Source organism: Oncorhynchus kisutch, linkage group LG14, assembly GCF_002021735.2.
Source record: "Oncorhynchus kisutch isolate 150728-3 linkage group LG14, Okis_V2, whole genome shotgun sequence".
In the NCBI taxonomy this organism is placed as follows: domain Eukaryota; kingdom Metazoa; phylum Chordata; class Actinopteri; order Salmoniformes; family Salmonidae; genus Oncorhynchus; species Oncorhynchus kisutch.
In genome coordinates this window covers 45456851-45477337 of record NC_034187.2, presented here as the reverse complement: position 1 = coordinate 45477337, position 20487 = coordinate 45456851, and the positions used below count along the sequence as shown (strand labels likewise).

Below are 20487 nucleotides of genomic sequence, written 5' to 3'. Positions count from 1 at the left end.
GGCCAATTGTCAAAAATTTTATTTTAGCCCAAGAAAATTGGCTGATGGACATCTTCAGCTAACAGTCAGATATGCTCTAGACAGCTAGCGGGCTGCGGCTAGCAGATAGGCATTCAGGGGAAGTCGCGACTGAGGAGCCTGTTGAAAACCCCCTTGGGCGGATTACGTCAGTAGACCAGTCGTGAAGGATTGGTGGGGCTCCGTATTGGCAGTAAAAGGGATCCAGGGCAATTGGCAAAATAGATATTGTAGCCCAGAGAAGTGGCTGATGGACCTCTTCAGCTAGCTGGGTGATGAGCCTAGCATAGGCTAGCTCCAGGCTAATTTATGCTTGCTTCGGGACAGAGACGTTAGCCAGGAGTAGCTACTTGGATAGCAGCTCATGTTCTGAGAGGCTTTCCCGCAACTAACATCCATAAAGTTAGAGTTGACTTAAAAAATATTCTGTTATAGCCAACAATGTACTTGTTTTAGTAAAAAAAAATAGTCAGGTAGTGGTACTGTACCCAGGCGATGACAATGGTACCAGACTGACCAATGAACGGTCTTGTCTTTGACTGTTCCTTTGTCCGCAGTGAACAGTGAATGGTCATATTGTACTGTAGGTTTGTCCTATGCTCAGGCTGGTTCCTGGGTTCATGCCATGTTTTCAGGTCTGTGCAGTGTGCAGGAACTCTCAACCTCACATTCCTGCTGGAATCTGCACTGAGTGGACTCTATTAGACTCACACACAGCTACACACAGACATGCACATGAACACGAATGCAGTTCAACCGATTTGGTCACTGCAGCGTTCTAGATGAGCTGTTACAGCACGTTCACCGTTGCTCTGTGCTTTACACACTTCTCTAGAAGGTTGTGCGTGTCCACCCTCTGTGTCTCACTGTATTTCTGTGTGGTTGGTCTGATATGTGCCACTCTACAGTTCTAAATTAATAAAAAAGAAACGTCCCTTTTTCAGGACCCTGTCTTTCATCGATAATTTGTAAAAATCCAAATAACTTCACAGATCTTCATTGAAAAGGGTTTAAACACTTTCTCATGTTTGTTCAATGAACCAAAAACAATTAATGAACATGCACCTGTGGTGCGGTCGTTAAGACACTAACAGCTTACAGACGGTAGTCAATTAAGGTCACAGTTATGAAAACATAGGACACTAAACCTTTCTACACCTTTCTACTGACTGGAAAAACACCAAAAGAAAGATCCCCAGGCTCCCTGTCATCTATGTGAACATGCCTTAGGCATGCTGCAAGGAGGCATGAGTACTGCAGATGTGGCCAGGGCAATAAATTGCAATGTCCATACTGTGAGACACCTAAGACAGCGCTACAGGGAGACAGGACGGACAGCTGGCAGACCACGTGTAACAACATCTGCAATAGGCTGAGAGAGGCTGGACTGAGGGCTTGCCGGCCTGTTGTAGTAAGGCAAGTCCTCACCAGACATCACCGGCAACAGCGTCACCTATGAGCACAAACCCACCGTCGCTGAACCAGACAGGACTTGCAAAAACTGACGAGTCGCGGTTTTGTCTCACCAGAGGTGATGGTTGGATTCGCGTTTATCGTCGAAGGAATGAGCGTTACACCGAGGCCTGTACTCTGGAGATGGAGGGTCCGTTATGGTCTGGGGCGGTTTGTCACAGCATCATCGGACTGAGCTTGTTGTCATTGTAGGCAATCTCAACGCTGTGCGTTACAGGGAAGACATCCTCCCTCATGTGGTACCCTTCCTGCAGGCTCATCCTGACATGACCCTCTGTGCGTGATTTCCTGCAAGACAGGAATGTCAGTGTTCTGCCATGGCCAGCGAAGAGCCTGGATCTCAATCCCATTGAGCGTTGGGACCTGTTGGATCGGAGGGTGAGGGCTAGGCCATTCCCACCGGAAATGTCCGGGAACTCGAAGTGCTTTGGTGGAAGAGTGGGCTAACATCTCCCAGCAAGAACTGCCAAATCTGGTGCAGTCCATGAGGAGGAGATTAAAAAATATATATTTTTAAATGGAGATGCACTGCAGTACTTAATGCACCTGGTGGCCACACCAGATACTGACTATTACTTTTGATTTTGACCCCCGTTTGTTCAGGGACACATTATTCAATTTCTGTTAGTCACATGTCTGTGGAACTTGTTCAGTTTGTCTGTTGTTGAATCTTATGTTCATACAAATATTTACACATGTTAAGTTTGCTTAAAATAAATAGAGTTGACATTGAGGACGTTTCTTTTTTGTTGTTGCTGAGTTTACATAGACATTCACTGGTTCACCTCTGTTTTGAGCCCACTGCGCTGTCCAGTGGTGTGCTGTGAAGTGCCAGTTCCACTATTATTACCGTATTATGCTACTACACTATACGGTACATTGCTGTGCGTCATATAGCCTTGCCATTCAGAAACTTTAACATTTGTAACAAGCATGGTAACAGGCATTCGCTGTAACACCCCAGTAATTACAGAATGCAATTAGCGTAACTATGAATTATAACGACAACACTTGTTCCAGAGAAACTACATGGACACATTACCAGGATGGTTGACCCATCCTGGTAATGCCACATTAGCCAGCCCTTAAGAGGGCACATCTGTGGGAAAAGAACGTATGCATGCGAGTGTGTGCGCGCGCGCTTGACCTGTGTGGGTATCTAACCTATGCGGAAGTATCCAACTACTTTCTCTTTTGTTTTTCTCCCTCCGTTCTCAGCAGGTACGGAAATCAAGCTTTCTTCCATAGAGGAAAATAATTATCATACCTCTCCAAATGAGTCTGGGTCGAGAGTGGGGGCGGAATGGGCCTCAGCCATTTCCTTAAATAGAGCTCTGGGGCTTCTCCAATTGGGCTGGACTTGAGGCTCGCATTCCGGGCATAGCTAGGACTGCGACATTCTGAGCCACACAACAAAGTAGTCCACTACAGCCACAGCAGCCGTTTCCAACAGGTAGACTGGAATTGCAGTCACTGAGTGCAGCCGGCTCCCCCTGTTCTCATTGCTTTTACAGCCACCTTCCAGACTTGTCTGGGTAATACTGCTCAGTTCTAGACCCGCCTCCTCCTCATTGCCAGGGGTGACGGGAGAGCAGAGGAGGGTATGTGTTGACTTGGGTTTCCGTTGAGATGGTAAGGATAATCAATGAACGACTCAATTACTTCTAGAAATTGACTTGATGTCATTAGGAAGGGAATAGTTATTTTGTGCTTTATTGCTACAATACTTGATACATACCATGTCTGTCTGATGAAGCAGGTTGGTTTGCTATCAATTAAAGTATTTTTAATACACCTCCTATACAGGTCTCGGTAGGGACATGTGCATATCGTCATGTGCATTGTCACTCCCTGGAAAGCACTTGTCAGAAACGTGAAAGGAATATAGCACACTTTTTTATGTACTTTTAGGTAGCAGTGATGCGTTTCCTCGGAAGAGGAAGTGGAGTGTCCTGAAAGCGTGTAGCTCATCGTCACTGGCTCAATAATAAGTGACCACAAACGCACACAGAGAGAACGCGTGCACAGACAGAGGACGCTGGCCTGCTGGATCTGGGGCTAGTGACAGAAGCAGGTGTTACCCAATTTGTTGTCCTTCCAGCTGAGCTCAATAGATAGTTAGCTCCTGCGCGGCTACGCTACTATTTCCAATGCTTGGAACAGGATTGGAGGTCATAGATATAAATTAAACTTTGAGGGAAACACACATGCACTTGCAGATAGGAGTTAAGTTGACTTGATCCTGGTAACACTTAATTTTAAGTTGGCCTTATTGCAGTGTAGTTAAATATGTAGTTTCTCTGGAACAAGTGTTGTCGTTATAATTCATAGTTACGCTAATTGCATTCTGTAATTACTGGGGTGTAACAGCAAATGCCTGTTACCATGCTTGTTACAAATGTTAAAGTTTCTGATAGCATCCCAACGAACCATATTTCAGCCTGCCCAAAGCACATACGTTTTGGCAAATTGAAAACATACCACCTCATTGACACAACTCTGCAATAAAGGGCTCTGGAGTCTGATGCCCAGGCCCAATAGCAAAAACGGGTTCACAAATGGTTAACATCAAATAAATACGTTTTAAATTGTTAAATCATTAAATGGTGCATTTTACAATGAGTCAATTAACTTAACCATCAATAATAATAATAATAAAAAAGATGACACAATAAAAAGTTAAATGAGTTATTCGTGCTTGTAATTTGTGCTTGTCATTGTAAGCCTATTAAGCTTGGTTGAATCATGTAGCCTTACAAGGGTTTCACTGTTGAGGAACATTCTCACTTTTGGATGGGATGTGCAATTATTTATTTATCCCAGGAATTAAGGCATCATGCCATGATCTACGCTCTAAATAAGGACAACCTCAAACGTGCCCACGTGTTGACACTGATGTCATGTAACAGCGCACAAAGAATGGGGTCAGTGTTCAAAATCCAGACGGCAAAGATTGTTTCTTTAGCGACAGTGTTGTAAGTCAAAAACATCAACACAGGAGAGAGAAAGTAAGTTTTCCATGCAATTAGTTTTCTTTTTCTGAATAAATGAATTCTGCTGAATGATTTAGCGCTGTTTTCTAGTTGGATAGCAAATGTTAGCTGGTGTTTTTGTTGGGCCTACCAACTAGGCTAGCTAGCTACTTACCATCTACAGAATAGACTTTCCATGCAATCAGTTTTTTTGGATTACAAAACTAGCTAGCGTTCTAGCTAAAGCTGGCAAATATGCTATGGTAGCTTCCCCAATGTGTCTGTGTCCTAACCTAACAGCAGGCAGACAAGTTTGCTATTTGATCTATCATAGTAGCAGGCTAACAAGAGGCAGCAGCAATCGGATGAAATTATGAAGCGAGTGGACAGAAATATATATATATAGCTTCACTCTATCCAATCTGAACACTTCTCTTTACAGACAGGCAGACTAGCCAGTTGTTATTTAGACCACGTAACACCTCACTTGACTGACTAACATGATGAAGAATCATGACAAGCACGAATAACTCACAATTTTACTAGAACGCTAACCTTGACTAGCTAAAGCTGGCAAATATGCTATGGTAGCTACTAGAGGAGTGCCGAGTCGTCGGACTAAACGAGTATCGTAACAGAAATGGGCAATTTTCTGGAGACGATTATGACTTATTTTTTTGTGTAATTATCCGTGATCGGAGAAAAACATATTTTGGGGGGATCGCATGATTCTTAGTCGCATCATGCAGCCTTAGAATGTATTAGTAATCAAAACATAACTAAAATTGCATGAATAAATTAAGCATAAAGGAGGACCTGTTTCTTTTGTTAACCGCTCAACACAGAATGCGCACCCCCTTGGAAATCGTTTGGGGAATAATATCCTTTCTATTTTATTCAGCCATGTTAAATTGTATTGTTCTTACTATAAAATAGTACAAACAATTCTCTTCCTATTCTGTCTCACAATGTCTTCCTCTTTCACACATGGTCTCACTCTCCTCCCTCTCTCCCCCTCCTTTTTCCTTCCCTCTCCTCTCTGTGTGAGCTCGAGACAGGGCCCTGTCTGTCTGCTCATTACCTCTGGGTCAGTGGGTCAGTCAGGGGCTGAAGCCTTCAGATTAGCCTAGCAAGGGATCCTGGTCACTAAAGTACAGTTCTTCCTGCCTAGCTGGCTGGCTCTTTAGAAGTGCTGCAGGCCAGGTCTTTAAGTCTTTTCTCACTCTGTTTTACTCCCTCTTTCTTTCGCTCACTTTTTTTCTTTCTTTGTTGTTCACTCTCTTTCCATCCCTCCTGCTTCCTTTCTCTCTCCGGCCCTTTTTTTAAACCTCTTTCATTGTGTTTTTTTGCCCTCTTCACGTCTCCTATCTCTCTCTCTCTCTCTCACACACACCCACACATTCTCCTACCTCACCTTTCACCCGGATCCGAGTCGATGCAAGTCTCTGGGTTTTGGGCCTGTGGGTGCCTGTCGACCCAGCCCTGCAGCGTACCGCCACCGCTTGTGGAGAGGGTGGGCCAGGCGGAGGCCTACGATGAGCTCACTCCTACACACACACTGTCTTTCCCTGCCTCCCTCCCTCAGCCCTGGTCTTTCTTAGGAGAAACCTCACCCCCAAGTTAGCGTGTCAGCTCAGTATACTTTCGGGAAGCCAGCCCTGTCTGCTGCTATACTTAGAAACGGAGTCAGCCTAGTCCATTTGCGCTGGTGTCTCCTCTCCGCTCTCTCTCTCTCTCTCTCTCTCTCTCTCTCTCTCTCTCTCTCTCTCTCTCTCTCTCTGTCTCTCTCGAACTGAACTATCAGGGGCTCACAGCTGGATGATAGCTAAACTAAATAACCCTACAGAAGGACTTTGAGGGACAGCCATAGCTTACTACATGATTCCATATGTGTTATTTCATCATTTTGATGTCTATATTATTCTACAATGTAGAAAATGGTACAAAAATAAAGAAAAACCCTTGAATGAGTAGGTGTGTCCAAACTTTTGACTGGTACTGTACATTGGCTTTGTCCCTACATACTGGTGTATGTTAGTTTCCCTCCCTTGTCCCTTTTCCTCCCAACAACCACTGATATGGAACAAACTTTCTGGTGGAAGTTAGATTGTAGTGGCTTATCCAGTCTTTTCAGGTACATGTGTCAATGGTGGAGAATGAGAGGAAGCCTTCTATTTGTATTGGGACACGGGTAGTACCTCCATTTTTTTTCCTTCCCCATAGCCTACTCTCTCTCTCCCCCACTTTTCTTCTTTCTCTCCCTCTCCATTCTGTGGAACATATAAGTTGTTTGGTTGTTTGTTATGGTAGGGGCTGGGGCTACAGAGGGCTGGAGCAAGTGTATGTGTGGGGGGGGGGGGATTTCAAAGAGAACCTCTGTCTAATCAGCTCCGGTTTGGGGATGTAGCATCAGCTCTGGCCCCGCTCGGAAACTGCATTCTTCAGCTAGGACCTGTGGTATGCCAGCGCATTCCTCACTGCTGAGCTGGAGAGTCCATTCGGGAAGGGAGGGATATGGGTGGGAAACCTTTTTCCCTATTTTCTTCTTTCATTCCCCCCTCTCGTCTTTCTTTCCTTCTTTTGTAGAAGGCTTCCAACCCCCCCTTCTTGGTCTTTCGTCTCATTCTGAATTGCCTTTTCCAAAGTTGACATTTTGTAAGTTTTACCCTCCTTCGTCCCGTTACTTTTCCACTCCTGGAAAATCCTGTTGAGTTGTTGGTCGTGGGTGTAGGTGGCGCAGTGGGTCTCTTGCCATGGCCCAACACAGTATTGTTTTTGTTTCTCTCTCTGTGTGGGTAAAAGTACAGACCAACCCATTTGGCCGTGAACCCACTCTGCAAGGGTGTCTCAGGCAGAGTTTGTATATGAAAAAAAAAAGAATAATAATGTTTTGTGAAATAGGACAAATATATAAGCACGCACCAAATTATTAGGACTATTTTTCTTTCTGGGCCACTATCCATTGCTTTTCCCCCTTTCTCTCAGTCTGTTGGCTCGATTAAACTTCCAAACTCCTCCTGTTAGTCTTTTGAGCAAGCTTTTCTGAGGGAGCTACTCTACATGACAAAAGTATGTGGACAACTGCTCGTCAAACATCTCATTCCAAAATCATTGGCATTAATATGGAGCTGGTCCCCCCCCCCCCCCCCCCCCCCCCCCGCCCTGGCTGCTATAACAGCCTCTACTCTCCTGGGAAGGCTTTCCACTAGAACATTGCTGCAGTGACTTGCTTCCATTCAGCCACAAGAGCATTAGTGATGTTGGCCACTGATGTTGGGCGATTAGGCCTGGCTCGCAGTCGCCGTTCCAAATCATCCCAAAGGTGTTTGATTGGGTTGAGGTCAGGGCTCTGTGCAAGCCAGTCAAGTTCTTCCACACCGATCTCAAAACCAACCATTTTTGTATGGACCTCGCTTTGTGCACGGGTGCATTGTCATGCTGAAACAGGAAAGGGCTTTCCTCAAACTATTGCCACAAAGTTGGAAGCACAGAATCATTTACAATGTTATTGTATGCTGTAGCATTAAGATTTCCCATCATTGGAACTAAAAGACCTAGCCCAAACTATGAAAAACAGCCCCAGACCATTATTCCTCCTGCACTAAACTTTGCAGTTGGAACTATGCATTGGGGCAGGTTGCGTTCTCCTGGCATCCGCCAAACCCAGATGAAGTATGATACATCTCTCCCAATAGCTGCTCCAGAGTCCAATGGTGGTGAGCTTTACACCACTCCAGCCGACACTTGGCGTTGCGCATGGTGGTCTTAGGCTTTGTACAGCTGCTCGGCCATGGAAACTCATTTCATGAAGCTCCAGACGAACCGTTCTTTCCCGATGTTGCTTCCAGAGGCAGTTTGGAACTCTGTAGTGAGTGTTGCAACCGAGGACAGACGATTTTTACATGCTTCAGCACTCGGCGGTCCCGTTCTGTGAGCTTGTGTGGCCTACCACTTCGCGGTTGAGCTGTTGTTAGTCCTAGACGTTTCCACTTCACAATAACCGCACTTACAGTTGACCCGGGGCAGCTCTAGCAGGGCAAAAATCTGACGAACTTACTTGTTGGAAAAGTGACATTCTATGACAGTGCCACGTTGAAAGTCACGGAGCTCGTCGGTACGGGCCATTAATGTTTGTCGGGCTACTAATGTTTGTCTATGGAGATTGCCTGGCGGTGTGCTCTATTTTATACACCTGTCAGCAACAGGTGTGGCTGAAAAAGAAGAATCCATTAATATGAAAGTTTGCCCATATACTTTTGGCCATGTAGTGTAACTGCGGCTAAAGGCTAAACTGAGACCCGTCCAGCTGTTGACTCTTGTTCTTTCCAACCCCCGGGGGTGCATCTCTAGTGGTATTTGAGTCTCGTCTTCTTACCTTTTTGTACTGTAACTGTAATGATGATGTGTAAGCAAATTCCAAGAGGGAGGTTTCCATATTGCTTTTCACCTGTCCTGTGTTTTCAGATCAGTGTAGATGCAGGAGAGGAGACGAGGAGAGTATGTGAGCGTGCGAGCGCACTCAGGACTTTTGTATTCTACATCGTTGATTGTGTGTATGTCTCACAGCACAAGATGAATGGATACCCGTTCAAAGATGCACGTAACATAATCCCATTTCAATAAAGTGTGATCAATGTCGCTCTTCTTCCCGGACAGGCAAGGAATAGATGAATAAAAGTGACACTTAGAGGGAGGAAGACTTGTGGTCTCAAGCTGTTTTTGGATGTCATCTATATGTGAATACAGGGAGGAAGTGAAGGGGGAGAGGAGGGAGGGAGGAAGTGAGAATCACAGAGTTGTAAAAGCGGCATCCTATGACAGTGCCACGTTGAAAGTCACTGAGCTCTTCGGTACGGGCCATTCTGTTACTTATGTTTGTCTGTGGAGATTGCCTGGTGTTGTGCTCAATTTATACACCTGTCAGCAACTGGTGTGGCTGAAAATAGCAGAATCCATTCGTTTGAAGGTTTGTCCATATACTTTTGGCCATGTAGTGTAACTGCGGCTAAAGGCTAAACCTCACGTTGTGAAGGCAAATGTTACAGGAATACGCTGTGTTGAATGGAACGAGTTGCCCCCTATTGACTCAACACTCTAAAAATGCCCCCGGTAGCGCGGCGGGCACGGAGAGGGCCCCGGGACCTGTTTGTTTTGCTGACAGGATAAATACAGGACAGTAGGGTTAGGCCCCATAAACCTGGCTCTAAACTCAGCCATGAGGTAAACTTCAGACGGAAAACAGGCAGCGCTGGGTGGATGGTGGCCCAAAGCATTGTGGTGGGGGAGTGGCGGGCTAATAATGGCATTTTTGGGGGCCGTATGGAGTGTTTGTGCACGCAATGTGTGGTGGCTGGCTGGGTGTTTTTCGGGTTGATGTGCTCTTCTGGTCTCGTATAAATAGGGTGTTATCTCTCTCCCGCCCGGCGTTGTTGGGACTGTGTGTAATGTTGACCAGAACTATTTTTAGAACAAGGGGAATCATGTGTCTGACAGTCTCTCCCTGTGTGTGTGTGTGTGTGTGTGTGTGTGTGTGTGTGTGTGTGTGTGTGTGTCATCTCAGCCAATTATAAAAATCACTTGTGTAACTAATTTTCCACGGTGACTCTACATAATTCCTACACCTGGATGGACAATAGATGAAGAAGTGGTTGTCTGTCTTGTATCTGGGTTGTCTATCTTGTAATGGGTTTGGCATGGACCCAGTGACCACCTCTCTTTCTCAATGTTATACCTCTCCCTGTGTCTTTCTCGTGTGTATGTGTGTGCCCTGTGTCTGTCTCTGTGTGAGTTCACAAACCAAAGCTGTGGCTTCTCTATGAAGGACAGCCAACCACTGCAAGATGTGTCATTTGCCACAGCTCAGGCAGCTTGAGCGAAGTTGGACCATGTGATGGTGAAGCCAGGTCAGACTGACATACAGTGCGGGATGTTTTTTTTGTTTTGTTGTGACGTAGCCTAGCCTACAACCTGGCTTACCACTGCCATGATGACCATTTGAAAACTCCTAAGTTAATTTTTGTAATCCTTCTAAAAGCAGAGACCTCCCTATCTATAGGCATCCATTTATTTTGGAGTGGGCTTGAAGAGTCTATTTTGTTTAGAGTTGTCTGTCTCTTTGTCATTTCTACTCTGCCGGCAAGTAAAATGATATACGGTGTTGGTGGTGATGACAAACCTTTTCCTTCCTGTGGTGACCTGTATGAGGGCTTGGTTTCATAGGAATCTAATCCAAAGAAAGAGCTTGGAACCTCTAACCCTGATTTTTTTTCTTTCTATGGTTGATAACTGTCTTTTCTGTATCATCCGTGGGGTTTGTGGCACCAGACTTGCAGGGAGACAGTTGGGCTGAGCTCAGGAAGTGCGAGAACCACATGCCTCTGCAAAGTGACCCAAGTGGAAAAACACGGCTGTATTTATACACTGAGCGAAGGACGCACCCTTTTTGATGAGTGCCATGGCTGCTGGTCCAAATGACACCCTGTTCCCAGTGTTTCCCCTATGTTCATTTAGCATCATTTTTGTATTGCAATTATTTTATCGTATTTTGGGGAGAAAATGTGGTTTCTTTCTGAAGAGAAAGAAACCAAATATGGCCCAATGCAGGAATTTTAGAAAGCCACACCCTCTGCGACAGCGGAAAAAGTGTTTTGTTTGCTGGGCCGGGGTGCCACGTGGAGTTCACCAGGCAACACTGCATTGTCTAGTTGAGAGAACAGGCCCAAGTCCGGCTGACTGAAGGAGGGTCATCCTTTGACTGGACGGGGGGGCTTGGAGATACTGTGAATGTGATCCACACATTCCCAGAAATGACCTCTCCCTCTGTTAAGGCCAGTCACCATACCCTCAGAGTTAGGTTGGGAAGGACAGAGGGAGCTATTAGAGAGTGAGAAACTCAGACTGACATCTTTCAGCGGGAGAGACAAAAATGACTAGGAATGGGAGAGACTGAGGGAGCGATGACTCGGGCCCAGTGAGGGGAGGTAAGGAGCGGCATCTCACTGTTTCCTTTCTACTTCTACAGCCCCTCAACAGTGTCTGCTCTGCTTTCTCATTTATTTTTTCTTCTCTCTCCCTTTTTTTGCTGGACTTGGATGAGGTTAACACTACCCTGAGGGGTCAGCGAGGGTGGGGATAGAGGGAGGAGGAAAGCAGAAGAGAAGTCTGCCACAGACTTCAAAACTCTCCCTCCTTGTTTGCATTCCTCTGGGTTCACTCGTGGCTTGTTTCCCTAGCCTAGTGACCACACTTTGACCTCTGAACGCTGTAAACTGACCTCTTGACAGGCAATGTGGGCAGGTTTCTCTTTCTCCTTATTTCCCCCTCTTTTGTAAAGGAAGCGTTCTCATCCACTGAGACTTGTCCAGCTGTTGTTGACTCTTGTTCTTTCCAACCCCCGGGGGTGCATCTCTAGTGGTATTTGAGTCTCGTCTTCTTACCTTTGTACTGTAACTGTAATGATGATGTGTAAGCAAATTCCAAGAGGGAGGTTTCCATATTGCTTTTCACCTGTCCTGTGTTTACAGATCAGTGTAGATGCAGGAGAGGAGACGAGGAGAGTATGTGAGCGTGCGAGCGCACTCAGGACTTTTGTATTCTACATCGTTGATTGTGTGTATGTCTCACAGCACAAGATGAATGGATACCCGTTCAAAGATGCACGTAACATAATCCCATTTCAATAAAGTGTGATCAACGTCGCTCTTCTTCCCGGACAGGCAAGGAATAGATGAATAAAAGTGACACTTAGAGGGAGGAAGACTTGTGGTCTCAAGCTGTTTTTGGATGTCATCTATATGTGAATGCAGGGAGGAAGTGAAGGGGGAGAGGGGGGAGTGAGGAAGTGAGAATCCCAGAGATGAGTAGGCTATTGTGTTAGCTGCCTGCTGCTCTCATGCACAACTAACCCCTTAGAGAGAAAGCGAGAGAGGGGGGAGTGGATGAGAAAGGGAAGGTGGAGGGAGAGGAAGGCCAAGTAAAGAAGGATGAAAATAGGGAGTGGAGGAGCATAGTAGACTGATATAGCGACCGTAGGATTGGAGAGTCAGTGGATAGTGAAAGCAATAAAGGGAGAGGGGGAGCTCAGGCCAAGGCAAGTGCGCACTCACTCAAGTATGGGGCATTACAGGGGGTCATGAGGACTTGATTACGAGATAAACTGGGCCTTTAGTCCAGCCATAGGCAGTAGGTACAGCACTGTGTCACCACTCTGGGAAAATACACCTACATCTTCTCATTCCCTGGTTATTTATATATTTTTAAAATGTAACCTTTTTATTTAACTAGGCAAGTCAGTTCAGAACAAATTATTATTTACAATGACGGCCTACCGGGGAACAGTGGGTTAGCTGCTTGTTCAGGGGCAGAACGACAGATTTTTACCATGGCAGCACGGGATTTAATCCAGCAACCTTTTGGTTACTAGTCCAACACTCTAACCACTAGACGACTTGCCGCCCCCTGCCCTTTTGTTGACACCTGCAGATACTGTAGATGGTCTTGAATACATGCTGGTGCTCCTTCTTCCAGAGATAACATCCCTATATTTCGACTCTGTCAATCACCATATTCTTATCGGCAGACTCAGTAGCCTCGGTTTTTTTAAGACTGCCTTGCCTGGTTCACCAACTACTTTGCAGACAGAGTTCAGTGTGTCAAATCGGAGGGCATGTTGTCCGGTCCTCTGGCAGTCTTTATGGGGGTGCCACAGGGTTCAATTCTCGGGCCGACTCTTTTCTCTGTATTTATCAATGATGTTGCTCTTGCTGCGGGTGATTCCCTGATCCACCTCTACGCAGACGACACAATTCTGTATACTTCTGGCTCTTCCTTGGACACTGCTATCTAACCTCCAAACGAGCTTCAATGCCATACAACACTCCTTCTGTGGCCTCCAACTGCTCTTAAACGCTAGTAAAACCAAATGCATGCTTTTCAACCGTTTGCTGCCTGCACCCTGACTAGCATCACCACCCTGGATGGTTCCGACCTAGAATATGTGGACATCTATAAGTACCTAGGTGTCTGGCTAGACTGTAAGCTCTTCTTCCAGACTTATATCAAACATCTCCAATCCAAAATCAAATCTAGAATCAGCTTTCTATTTCGCAACAAAGCCTCCTTCACTCACGCTGCCAAACTTACCCTAGTAAAACTGACTATCCTAACGATCCTCGACTTCGGCGATGTCATCTACAAAATAGCTTCCAATACTCTACTCAGCAAACTGGATGCAGTTTATCACAGTGCCATCCGTTTTGTTACTAAAGCACCTTATACCACCCACCACTGCGACCTGTATGCTCTAGTCGGCTGGCCCTCGCTACATATTCGTCGCCAGACCCACTGGCTTCTGGTCATCTACAAGTCCATGCTAGGTAAAGCTCCGCCTTATCTCAGTTCACTGGTCACGATAGCAACACCCACCCGTAGCACGCGCTCCAGCGGGTGTATCTCACTGATCATCCCTAAAGCCAATACCTAATTTGGCCTCCTTTCCTTCCAGTTCTCTGCTGCCTGTGACTGGAACGAATTGCAAAAATCGCTGAAGTTGGAGACTTTTATCTCCCTCACCAAACTTAAACATCTGCTATCTGAGCAGCTAACCGATCGCTGCAGCTTTACATAGTCCATCGGTAAATAGCCCACCCAATTTACCTACCTCATCCCCATACTGTTTTTATTTATGTACTTTTCTGCTCTTTTGCATACCAGTATCTCTACCTGCACATGACCTTCTGATCATTTATCACTCGTGTTAATCTGCTAAATTGTAATTCTTCGCCCACCTCCTCATGCATTTTGCTCACAATGTATATAGACTCTTTTTTTTTTTCTTTTTTTTCTACTGTGTTATTGACTTGTTTATTGTTTACTCCATGTGTAACTCTGTGTTGTCTGTTCACACTGCTATGCTTTATCTTGGCCAGGTTGCAGTTGTAAATGAGAACTTGTTCTCAACTAGCCTACCCGGTTCAATAAAGGTGAAATAAAAATAAAATCTAAAATAAAATAAATATCATCTTTACTTGGTCCTGAAGCAAGCAGTGTAGACTCAGGTTTGAGTGTTTTATCCCTGGGCATGGTTGTAGCGTACATGTGTTCTGATTGAAAAGATCACATCGTCCTCTCACGCTCACTCCCTCTCTCTTTCCCACTATTTTGTGGCTCTCTTTTTCTCTCGCACACTCTCTCCTTTCCTTACACTGCCTCCCTTTCTCCTCATTCCCTCTGTCTTCTTCCTTCTCTCTCCCTTTCTACCTCCTCTCTCTCTTGCCGTCAGGGCGCGTGAACTTTAAAAATGGCAGTGCCAAAAAAAAGCCCTAGCTACTGAAGGGGACACTTAAACATAGGCCAGCCACAGAGCCGCCCGCCTGTGGTCCCCATTAGGTGACATCTGTGTGCTTTCTAAACAAGGAGTTAGCCTTGCCTCGTTCCTCAACAAGCCTCTGTACTCAGGACGTGTCCCAAATGGCACCCTACTCCCTATATAGTGCTCTACTTTTGACCTATGGGACCTAGTCAAAAGTAATACACTATATAGGGAATAGAGTGCCATTTGGGACAGAACCTTTGTTTCTGTGACAAGCTGTGACCTCTGGAGAATACTGTGTACTGTAGTATTATTCTATCATTTATTATTTAGATATATATTTAGTATTTATCTATTCCCTCTCGTCATGTATCAGAATTAGAGATGAGGACTACAGTAGCCTACATCTGCCCGGCCTGTTATGTTTGACCAATGACGTAAAGAGTCACACAAACATGCACACATCCCGATCCCTAAACAGGAAGTTAACCCCTGGGCTGACTGCAGTATCCTCTACTCTTACAATACAGTCTCCTCTATTCTCGGTGGCGGTCAGGCCTGAGCCCCACAGCTTCGACCCGGACGTATGTATAGCCTCTGTCCCAATCTGATAGGAATGACGTAATGTTTCTGAGACGCATGCTTCTCACGGCTGCAGTGCGGAGACAACAATAGGCTCCACGACCTCACAGGATAGGTATAGCAGCCACACTGCCTAGGGCTCAACTAACTACCTACCCACACACTCTAGACTTCTAAATATTCCTTTTATTGTCCATTCTTCCTTGATGTTATCACTGATTTAGGCATGATTGGACAAGTGAACTCCACATGGCTTTCACCTGTCCATTCATTTCTAACCCGTGATTACTTAGAGGAAGGAGGGGATGCACTTTTAAAGAATTTGAACGTGGCGATTTTAACAAAAGAGGAAAATAAAAAGCGACCCCTCGTAATCGATCTTGTCCTTTATCGCCTCTCGTTCTTCCATCCACCCCTTGCTTTCTCCGTCTGCCCACCACCATGTGTGGTTGTAAACAGGTTATGATTATTTTATGTTCCTGTCAAGTCCTGTTTAAGGGTGGGGAAGGCATCTGGATTTCCTACAAGCAAGAGCTCCCACAACATAATTGTTTGGGAATACCTGGAGTACTTAGTTTTCTTCCAACTCCCATAATATGTTGGGGATAAGTTGAGAATCTGTTGGAATGTGAAGAGAGAGTGGCTTTGCCTGGAGTTCTGTCGAACCGAAGGCCAAATCCACCCTGCCTCTTTCCTTAGAGAGAACAAGCTAATACTAACACAATAGGTCTATCCCGGGCTTCACTCAGCCCAGTGCGAAGGCAATTACAGAACATTTCTACCGAAAGATATTGTGTGGAACAGAATTGATGTTCTGACTTGCTGGATAAGGGATCGTCTCACACACATTGCTATATGCAAAGTGTTGCACCATCCTGAATAAGCCACGGTTATGTTGTACTGTAGATTTTTGTACTAACCCTTCCTCTCTCTTTTTTTTTCTCTCCACTCCCCTCCTCTCTTCCTCCCCCAGTGGTGATCAGCCAGTGGCAGGGCGAGCCCAAGGAGCGCGTCATCTCCCTGGTCCTCACCCACCTGCCCCTGCTCAAGCCGGGCAACGTCGAAGCCAAGGGCGAGTACATGCGCCTCCTCCCCCGCATCCTGGCGCACACCATCGACCATGGCCGCCACCTCGAAGAGTCACGGCAGCTCCTCTCCTACGCCCTCATCCACCCGGCCACCTCGCTGGACGACCGCGCCGCTCTCGCCCTCTGGCTCAACCATCTGGAGGAGCGCGCCGCTGCCCGGGGTGACTCGTTGGAACGGCCACCCCCCGCCCCGGCCTCACTCCATCAGACGCCCCCCTCGACACACTCCTTGTCGGGGTCCAGTTGGAGTTCCTCAGGGTGCCACCTGGGTCAGCTGTACCACCACCAGCGCTACGGCTCGGATGATAGGCTCAACGGCTGGCAGGGGTCCAGGGACTCTGGATTGGGCAGTGGTTGGCACCAACAGCAGCAGGGGCATGGAGGGTGTGAGAATGGCGGGCACCTGGCACTCTACCCGTCCTCCTCGGTGCCTGGGAGTATCAACACGGTTGGCACGGGCGGCAGCAGTGAGTGGCTCTTTTTCGATTTCCTGCTTTTTGTAGGTTACGTCCCAAAAGTCTGACATAGCTTCCTTTCCTCGTGTCTTCTCCTGGTTTACGTTCTTTCTGGATCAGCACTGATCTGAAAGCAGTCCAATAAATCAATCAAATTGAATTCATAAAGCCCTATTTACACCCTGTTTGCATTACAGTAGTAATCTGGCTTATCCTGCAAAGAGCAAGTCGTTAAGTTTGAAAAGCTACCCAGGCTTTTCACCATCAGTTGTGGTGAATGAAAGGAGACGAGGAAAGGAAGCCGTGTCGAGCCGTGGCCTTCTCCACCACTTATGGTTGTTTTTGTATTTGAAGACTCACACTCTTAGCAGCATGCTCAGCAGTTGCATGTGCTTAATCAGGGTTCCTGAATGCTACTGACAAGAGGGTGGTCTTTATTAAAGGGATTTAACTCACCTCCGGACTGTTTGAAATTATAGTTTAGTGGGATTTACAATTACATTTTACACCTCTTTAGTGTATTAGCAACCGTTTCAAATAAAGGGTCTTCCTGTTTGACCAGACCTGGGCTAAAATACTATTTGAAATATTTCTAATACTCTTTGTTTTTTCTTTATCCTGTCTGGAGTGCCAGGTGGCCGGGTTTTGCAGTTTTGTGACTTCTGAAGTATTTGAATGAATGTTCAGATAGAAATATCATGCCTCTGATATGGAGAATAAGGAATCGTGTCAGCTCTATTTGTGATATTTCTATCTGAAACTATTTCTAATAGGACTTAAACCCAAGCCTGACCCTAACCCAATACTATAGGTCTGAAGGTGCCATTATCTGTCATCATCCAGGTTATTCTTCCCTAGCTTCTCATGTTATTCTTTTTCGACAACTTTTTGTCTCTGCGTTAGTCTACACCTATTGTTTACTAAGCACATGACAAAATCAAATTTGATTTGATTTTTAGTACGAGAACATTCTAGATGAGGTCAGGCCGTCACATAGGTAAACAGACTCCAAACAAACCAACCCAGCCAGCCAGTAGCCACTGACAAAGGAAAGAAAAATGTCTGCCCGCTGTGTGGAAGTCTAAAGCGGTAGGTGGGTGTGTAGGCCCTACTGTGCTCCAGCACCCCAAAGCCAGTCAGATTGAACATATCTGTGGTTAGAGCAGGATATTTCCAGCCGAAGAATGCATTGGTATTTTTTTTTTCTCCAATGAAGGAGACAGCTGAGGATATAAATAAGGACACATTTAAAGCTCTGGGCCAAGCACAAGATCCTCTTTTATTTTTGACTAGGCTTGGGAGTTTCAGCAGTATGTCCATCGCACAAAGGAACGATTTCACAACTCTAACCTAGAGTTGCCCTTCTTTTAGCCAATGGTAGGTCCCTGTGGGATTAGCCAGCCAATCAGCCAGGATGTCTAAATTGCTGAAAACAATTTGGGTTGGGCACAACTTTGTAGAACGTTCGGATAGAGATATCTCACGTACAACAAACATGCCTGATATGTAGAATCATGTCCGCTCTATTCATGATATATATTTGCAACAATCCACAACGTTTGCTTACTGAATGTGGCCCTAGTAATCCTCACCCCAACGCAAGTAAATTTACTGTCAGCCAAAGTGGTTAGGTTAGAAAGAATTTTAGCTTATACCCACATTAAGTAATTTTCTCTAGTTTGATTTTATATTCAACCATTTCAACCAGTGAAGTCATTGGACTGTTCTAGACTACCCAAGAAGTGGCGCAGTGGTCTAAGGCACTGCAGCTCAGTGCTAGAGGCTTCACTACAGACCCTGGTTCGATCCTGGGCTGTATCCCATGGGGCAGCGCACAATTGGCCCAGCGTTGTCCAGTTTAGGGGAGTGTTTGGCCGGGGTAGGCTGTCATTGTAAATAAGAATTTGTTAACTGACTTGCCTAGTTAGATAGGGGCTTTTAAGCTTGAAAGTTTGACTAGAAATATTCCCTAATTTGGAGACTGGACCCCAAAAATTATTCTTCCCCCACAATGAAATTGGGTGGGAGGGACTATGGATCTGTCTCCATACGTTCATACGTATGTTAATATGTACAGTCGTGGCCAAAAGTTTTGAGAATGACACAAATATTAATTTTCACAAAGTCTGCTGCCTCAGTGTCTTTAGATATTTTTGTCAGATGTTACTATGGAATACTGAAGTATAATTACAAGCATTTCATAAGTGTCAAAGGCTTTTATTGACAATTACATGAAGTTGATGCAAAGTGTCAATATTTGCAGTGTTGACCCTTCTTTTTCAAGACCTCTGCAATCCGCCCTGGCATGCTGTCAATTAACTTCTGGGCCACATCCTGACTGATGGCAGCCCATTCTTGCATAATCAATGCTTGGAGTTTGTCAGAATTTGTGGGGTTTTGTTTGTCCACCTGCCTATTGAGGATTGACCACAAATTCTCAATGGGATTAAGGTCTGGGGAGTTTCCTGGCCATGGACCCAAAAATATCAACGTTTTGTTCCCCGAGCCACTTAATTATAATTTTTTCCTTATGGCAAGGTGCTCCATCATGCTGGAAAAAGCAGAGGATGTGTTGGTACCATTCTTTATTCATGGCTGTGTTCTTAGGCAAAATTGTGAGTGAGCCCACTCCCTTGGCTGAGAAACAACCCCACACATGAATGGTCTCAGGATGCTTTACTGTTGGCATGACACAGGACTGATGGTAGCGCTCACCCTGTCTTCTCCGGACAAGCTTTTTTCCAGATGCCCCAAACAATCGGAAAGGGGATTCATCAGCGAAATTGACTGTACCCTAGTCCTCAGCAGTCCAATCCCTGTACCTTTTGCAGAATATCAGTCTGTCCCTGATGTTTTTCCTGGAGAGAAGTGGCTTCTTTGCTGCCCTTCTTGACACCAGGTCATCCTCCAAAAGTCTTTGCCTCACTGTGCATGCAGATGCACTAACACCTGCCTGCTGCCATTCCTGAGCAAGCTCTGTACTGGTGGTGCCCCGATCCCGCAGCTGAATCAACTTTAGGAGACGGTCCTGGCGCTTGCTGGTCTTTCTTGGGCACCCTGAAGCCTTCTTCACATGAATTGAACCGCTCTCCTTGAAGTTCTTGATGATCCGATAAATGGTTGATTTAGGTGCAATCTTACTGGCAGCAATATCCTTGCCTGTGAAGCCCTTTTTGTGCAAAGCAATGATGACGGCACGTGTTTCCTTGCAGGTAACCATGGTTGACAGAAGAAGAACAATGTTTCCAAGCACCACCCTCCTTTTGAAGCTTCCAGTCTGTTATTCGAACTCAATCAGCATGACAGAGTGACCTCCAGCCTTGTCCTCGTCAACACTCACACCTGTGTTAACGAGAGAATCACTGACATGTCAGCTGGTCCTTTTGTGGCAGGGCTGAAATGCAGTGGAAATGTTTTTGGGGGATTCAGTTCCTTTGCATGGCAAAGAGGGACTTTGCAATTCATCTGATCACTCTTCATAACATTCTGGAGTACATGCAAATTGCCATCATACAAACTGAGGCAGCAGACTTTGAAAATGTATATTTGTGTCATTCTCAAAACTTTTGGCCACGACTGTACATTAAGCC

The 20487-nt window shown here is 45.7% G+C and overlaps 1 protein-coding gene across 3 annotated transcripts in view; it reads left to right on the top strand.

Moving 5' to 3' along the window:
- Positions 1-20487, top strand: part of LOC109903831 (protein Smaug homolog 1) — a 97037-nt gene that overhangs the window by 24375 nt on the left and 52175 nt on the right. For all 3 annotated transcript variants that reach the window (XM_031788439.1, XM_020500814.2, XM_020500815.2), the window contains exon 3: positions 16328-16909. In XM_031788439.1, coding sequence (XP_031644299.1) covers positions 16328-16909 — 582 coding nt within the window. The remainder of the gene's footprint in view (positions 1-16327; positions 16910-20487) is intronic.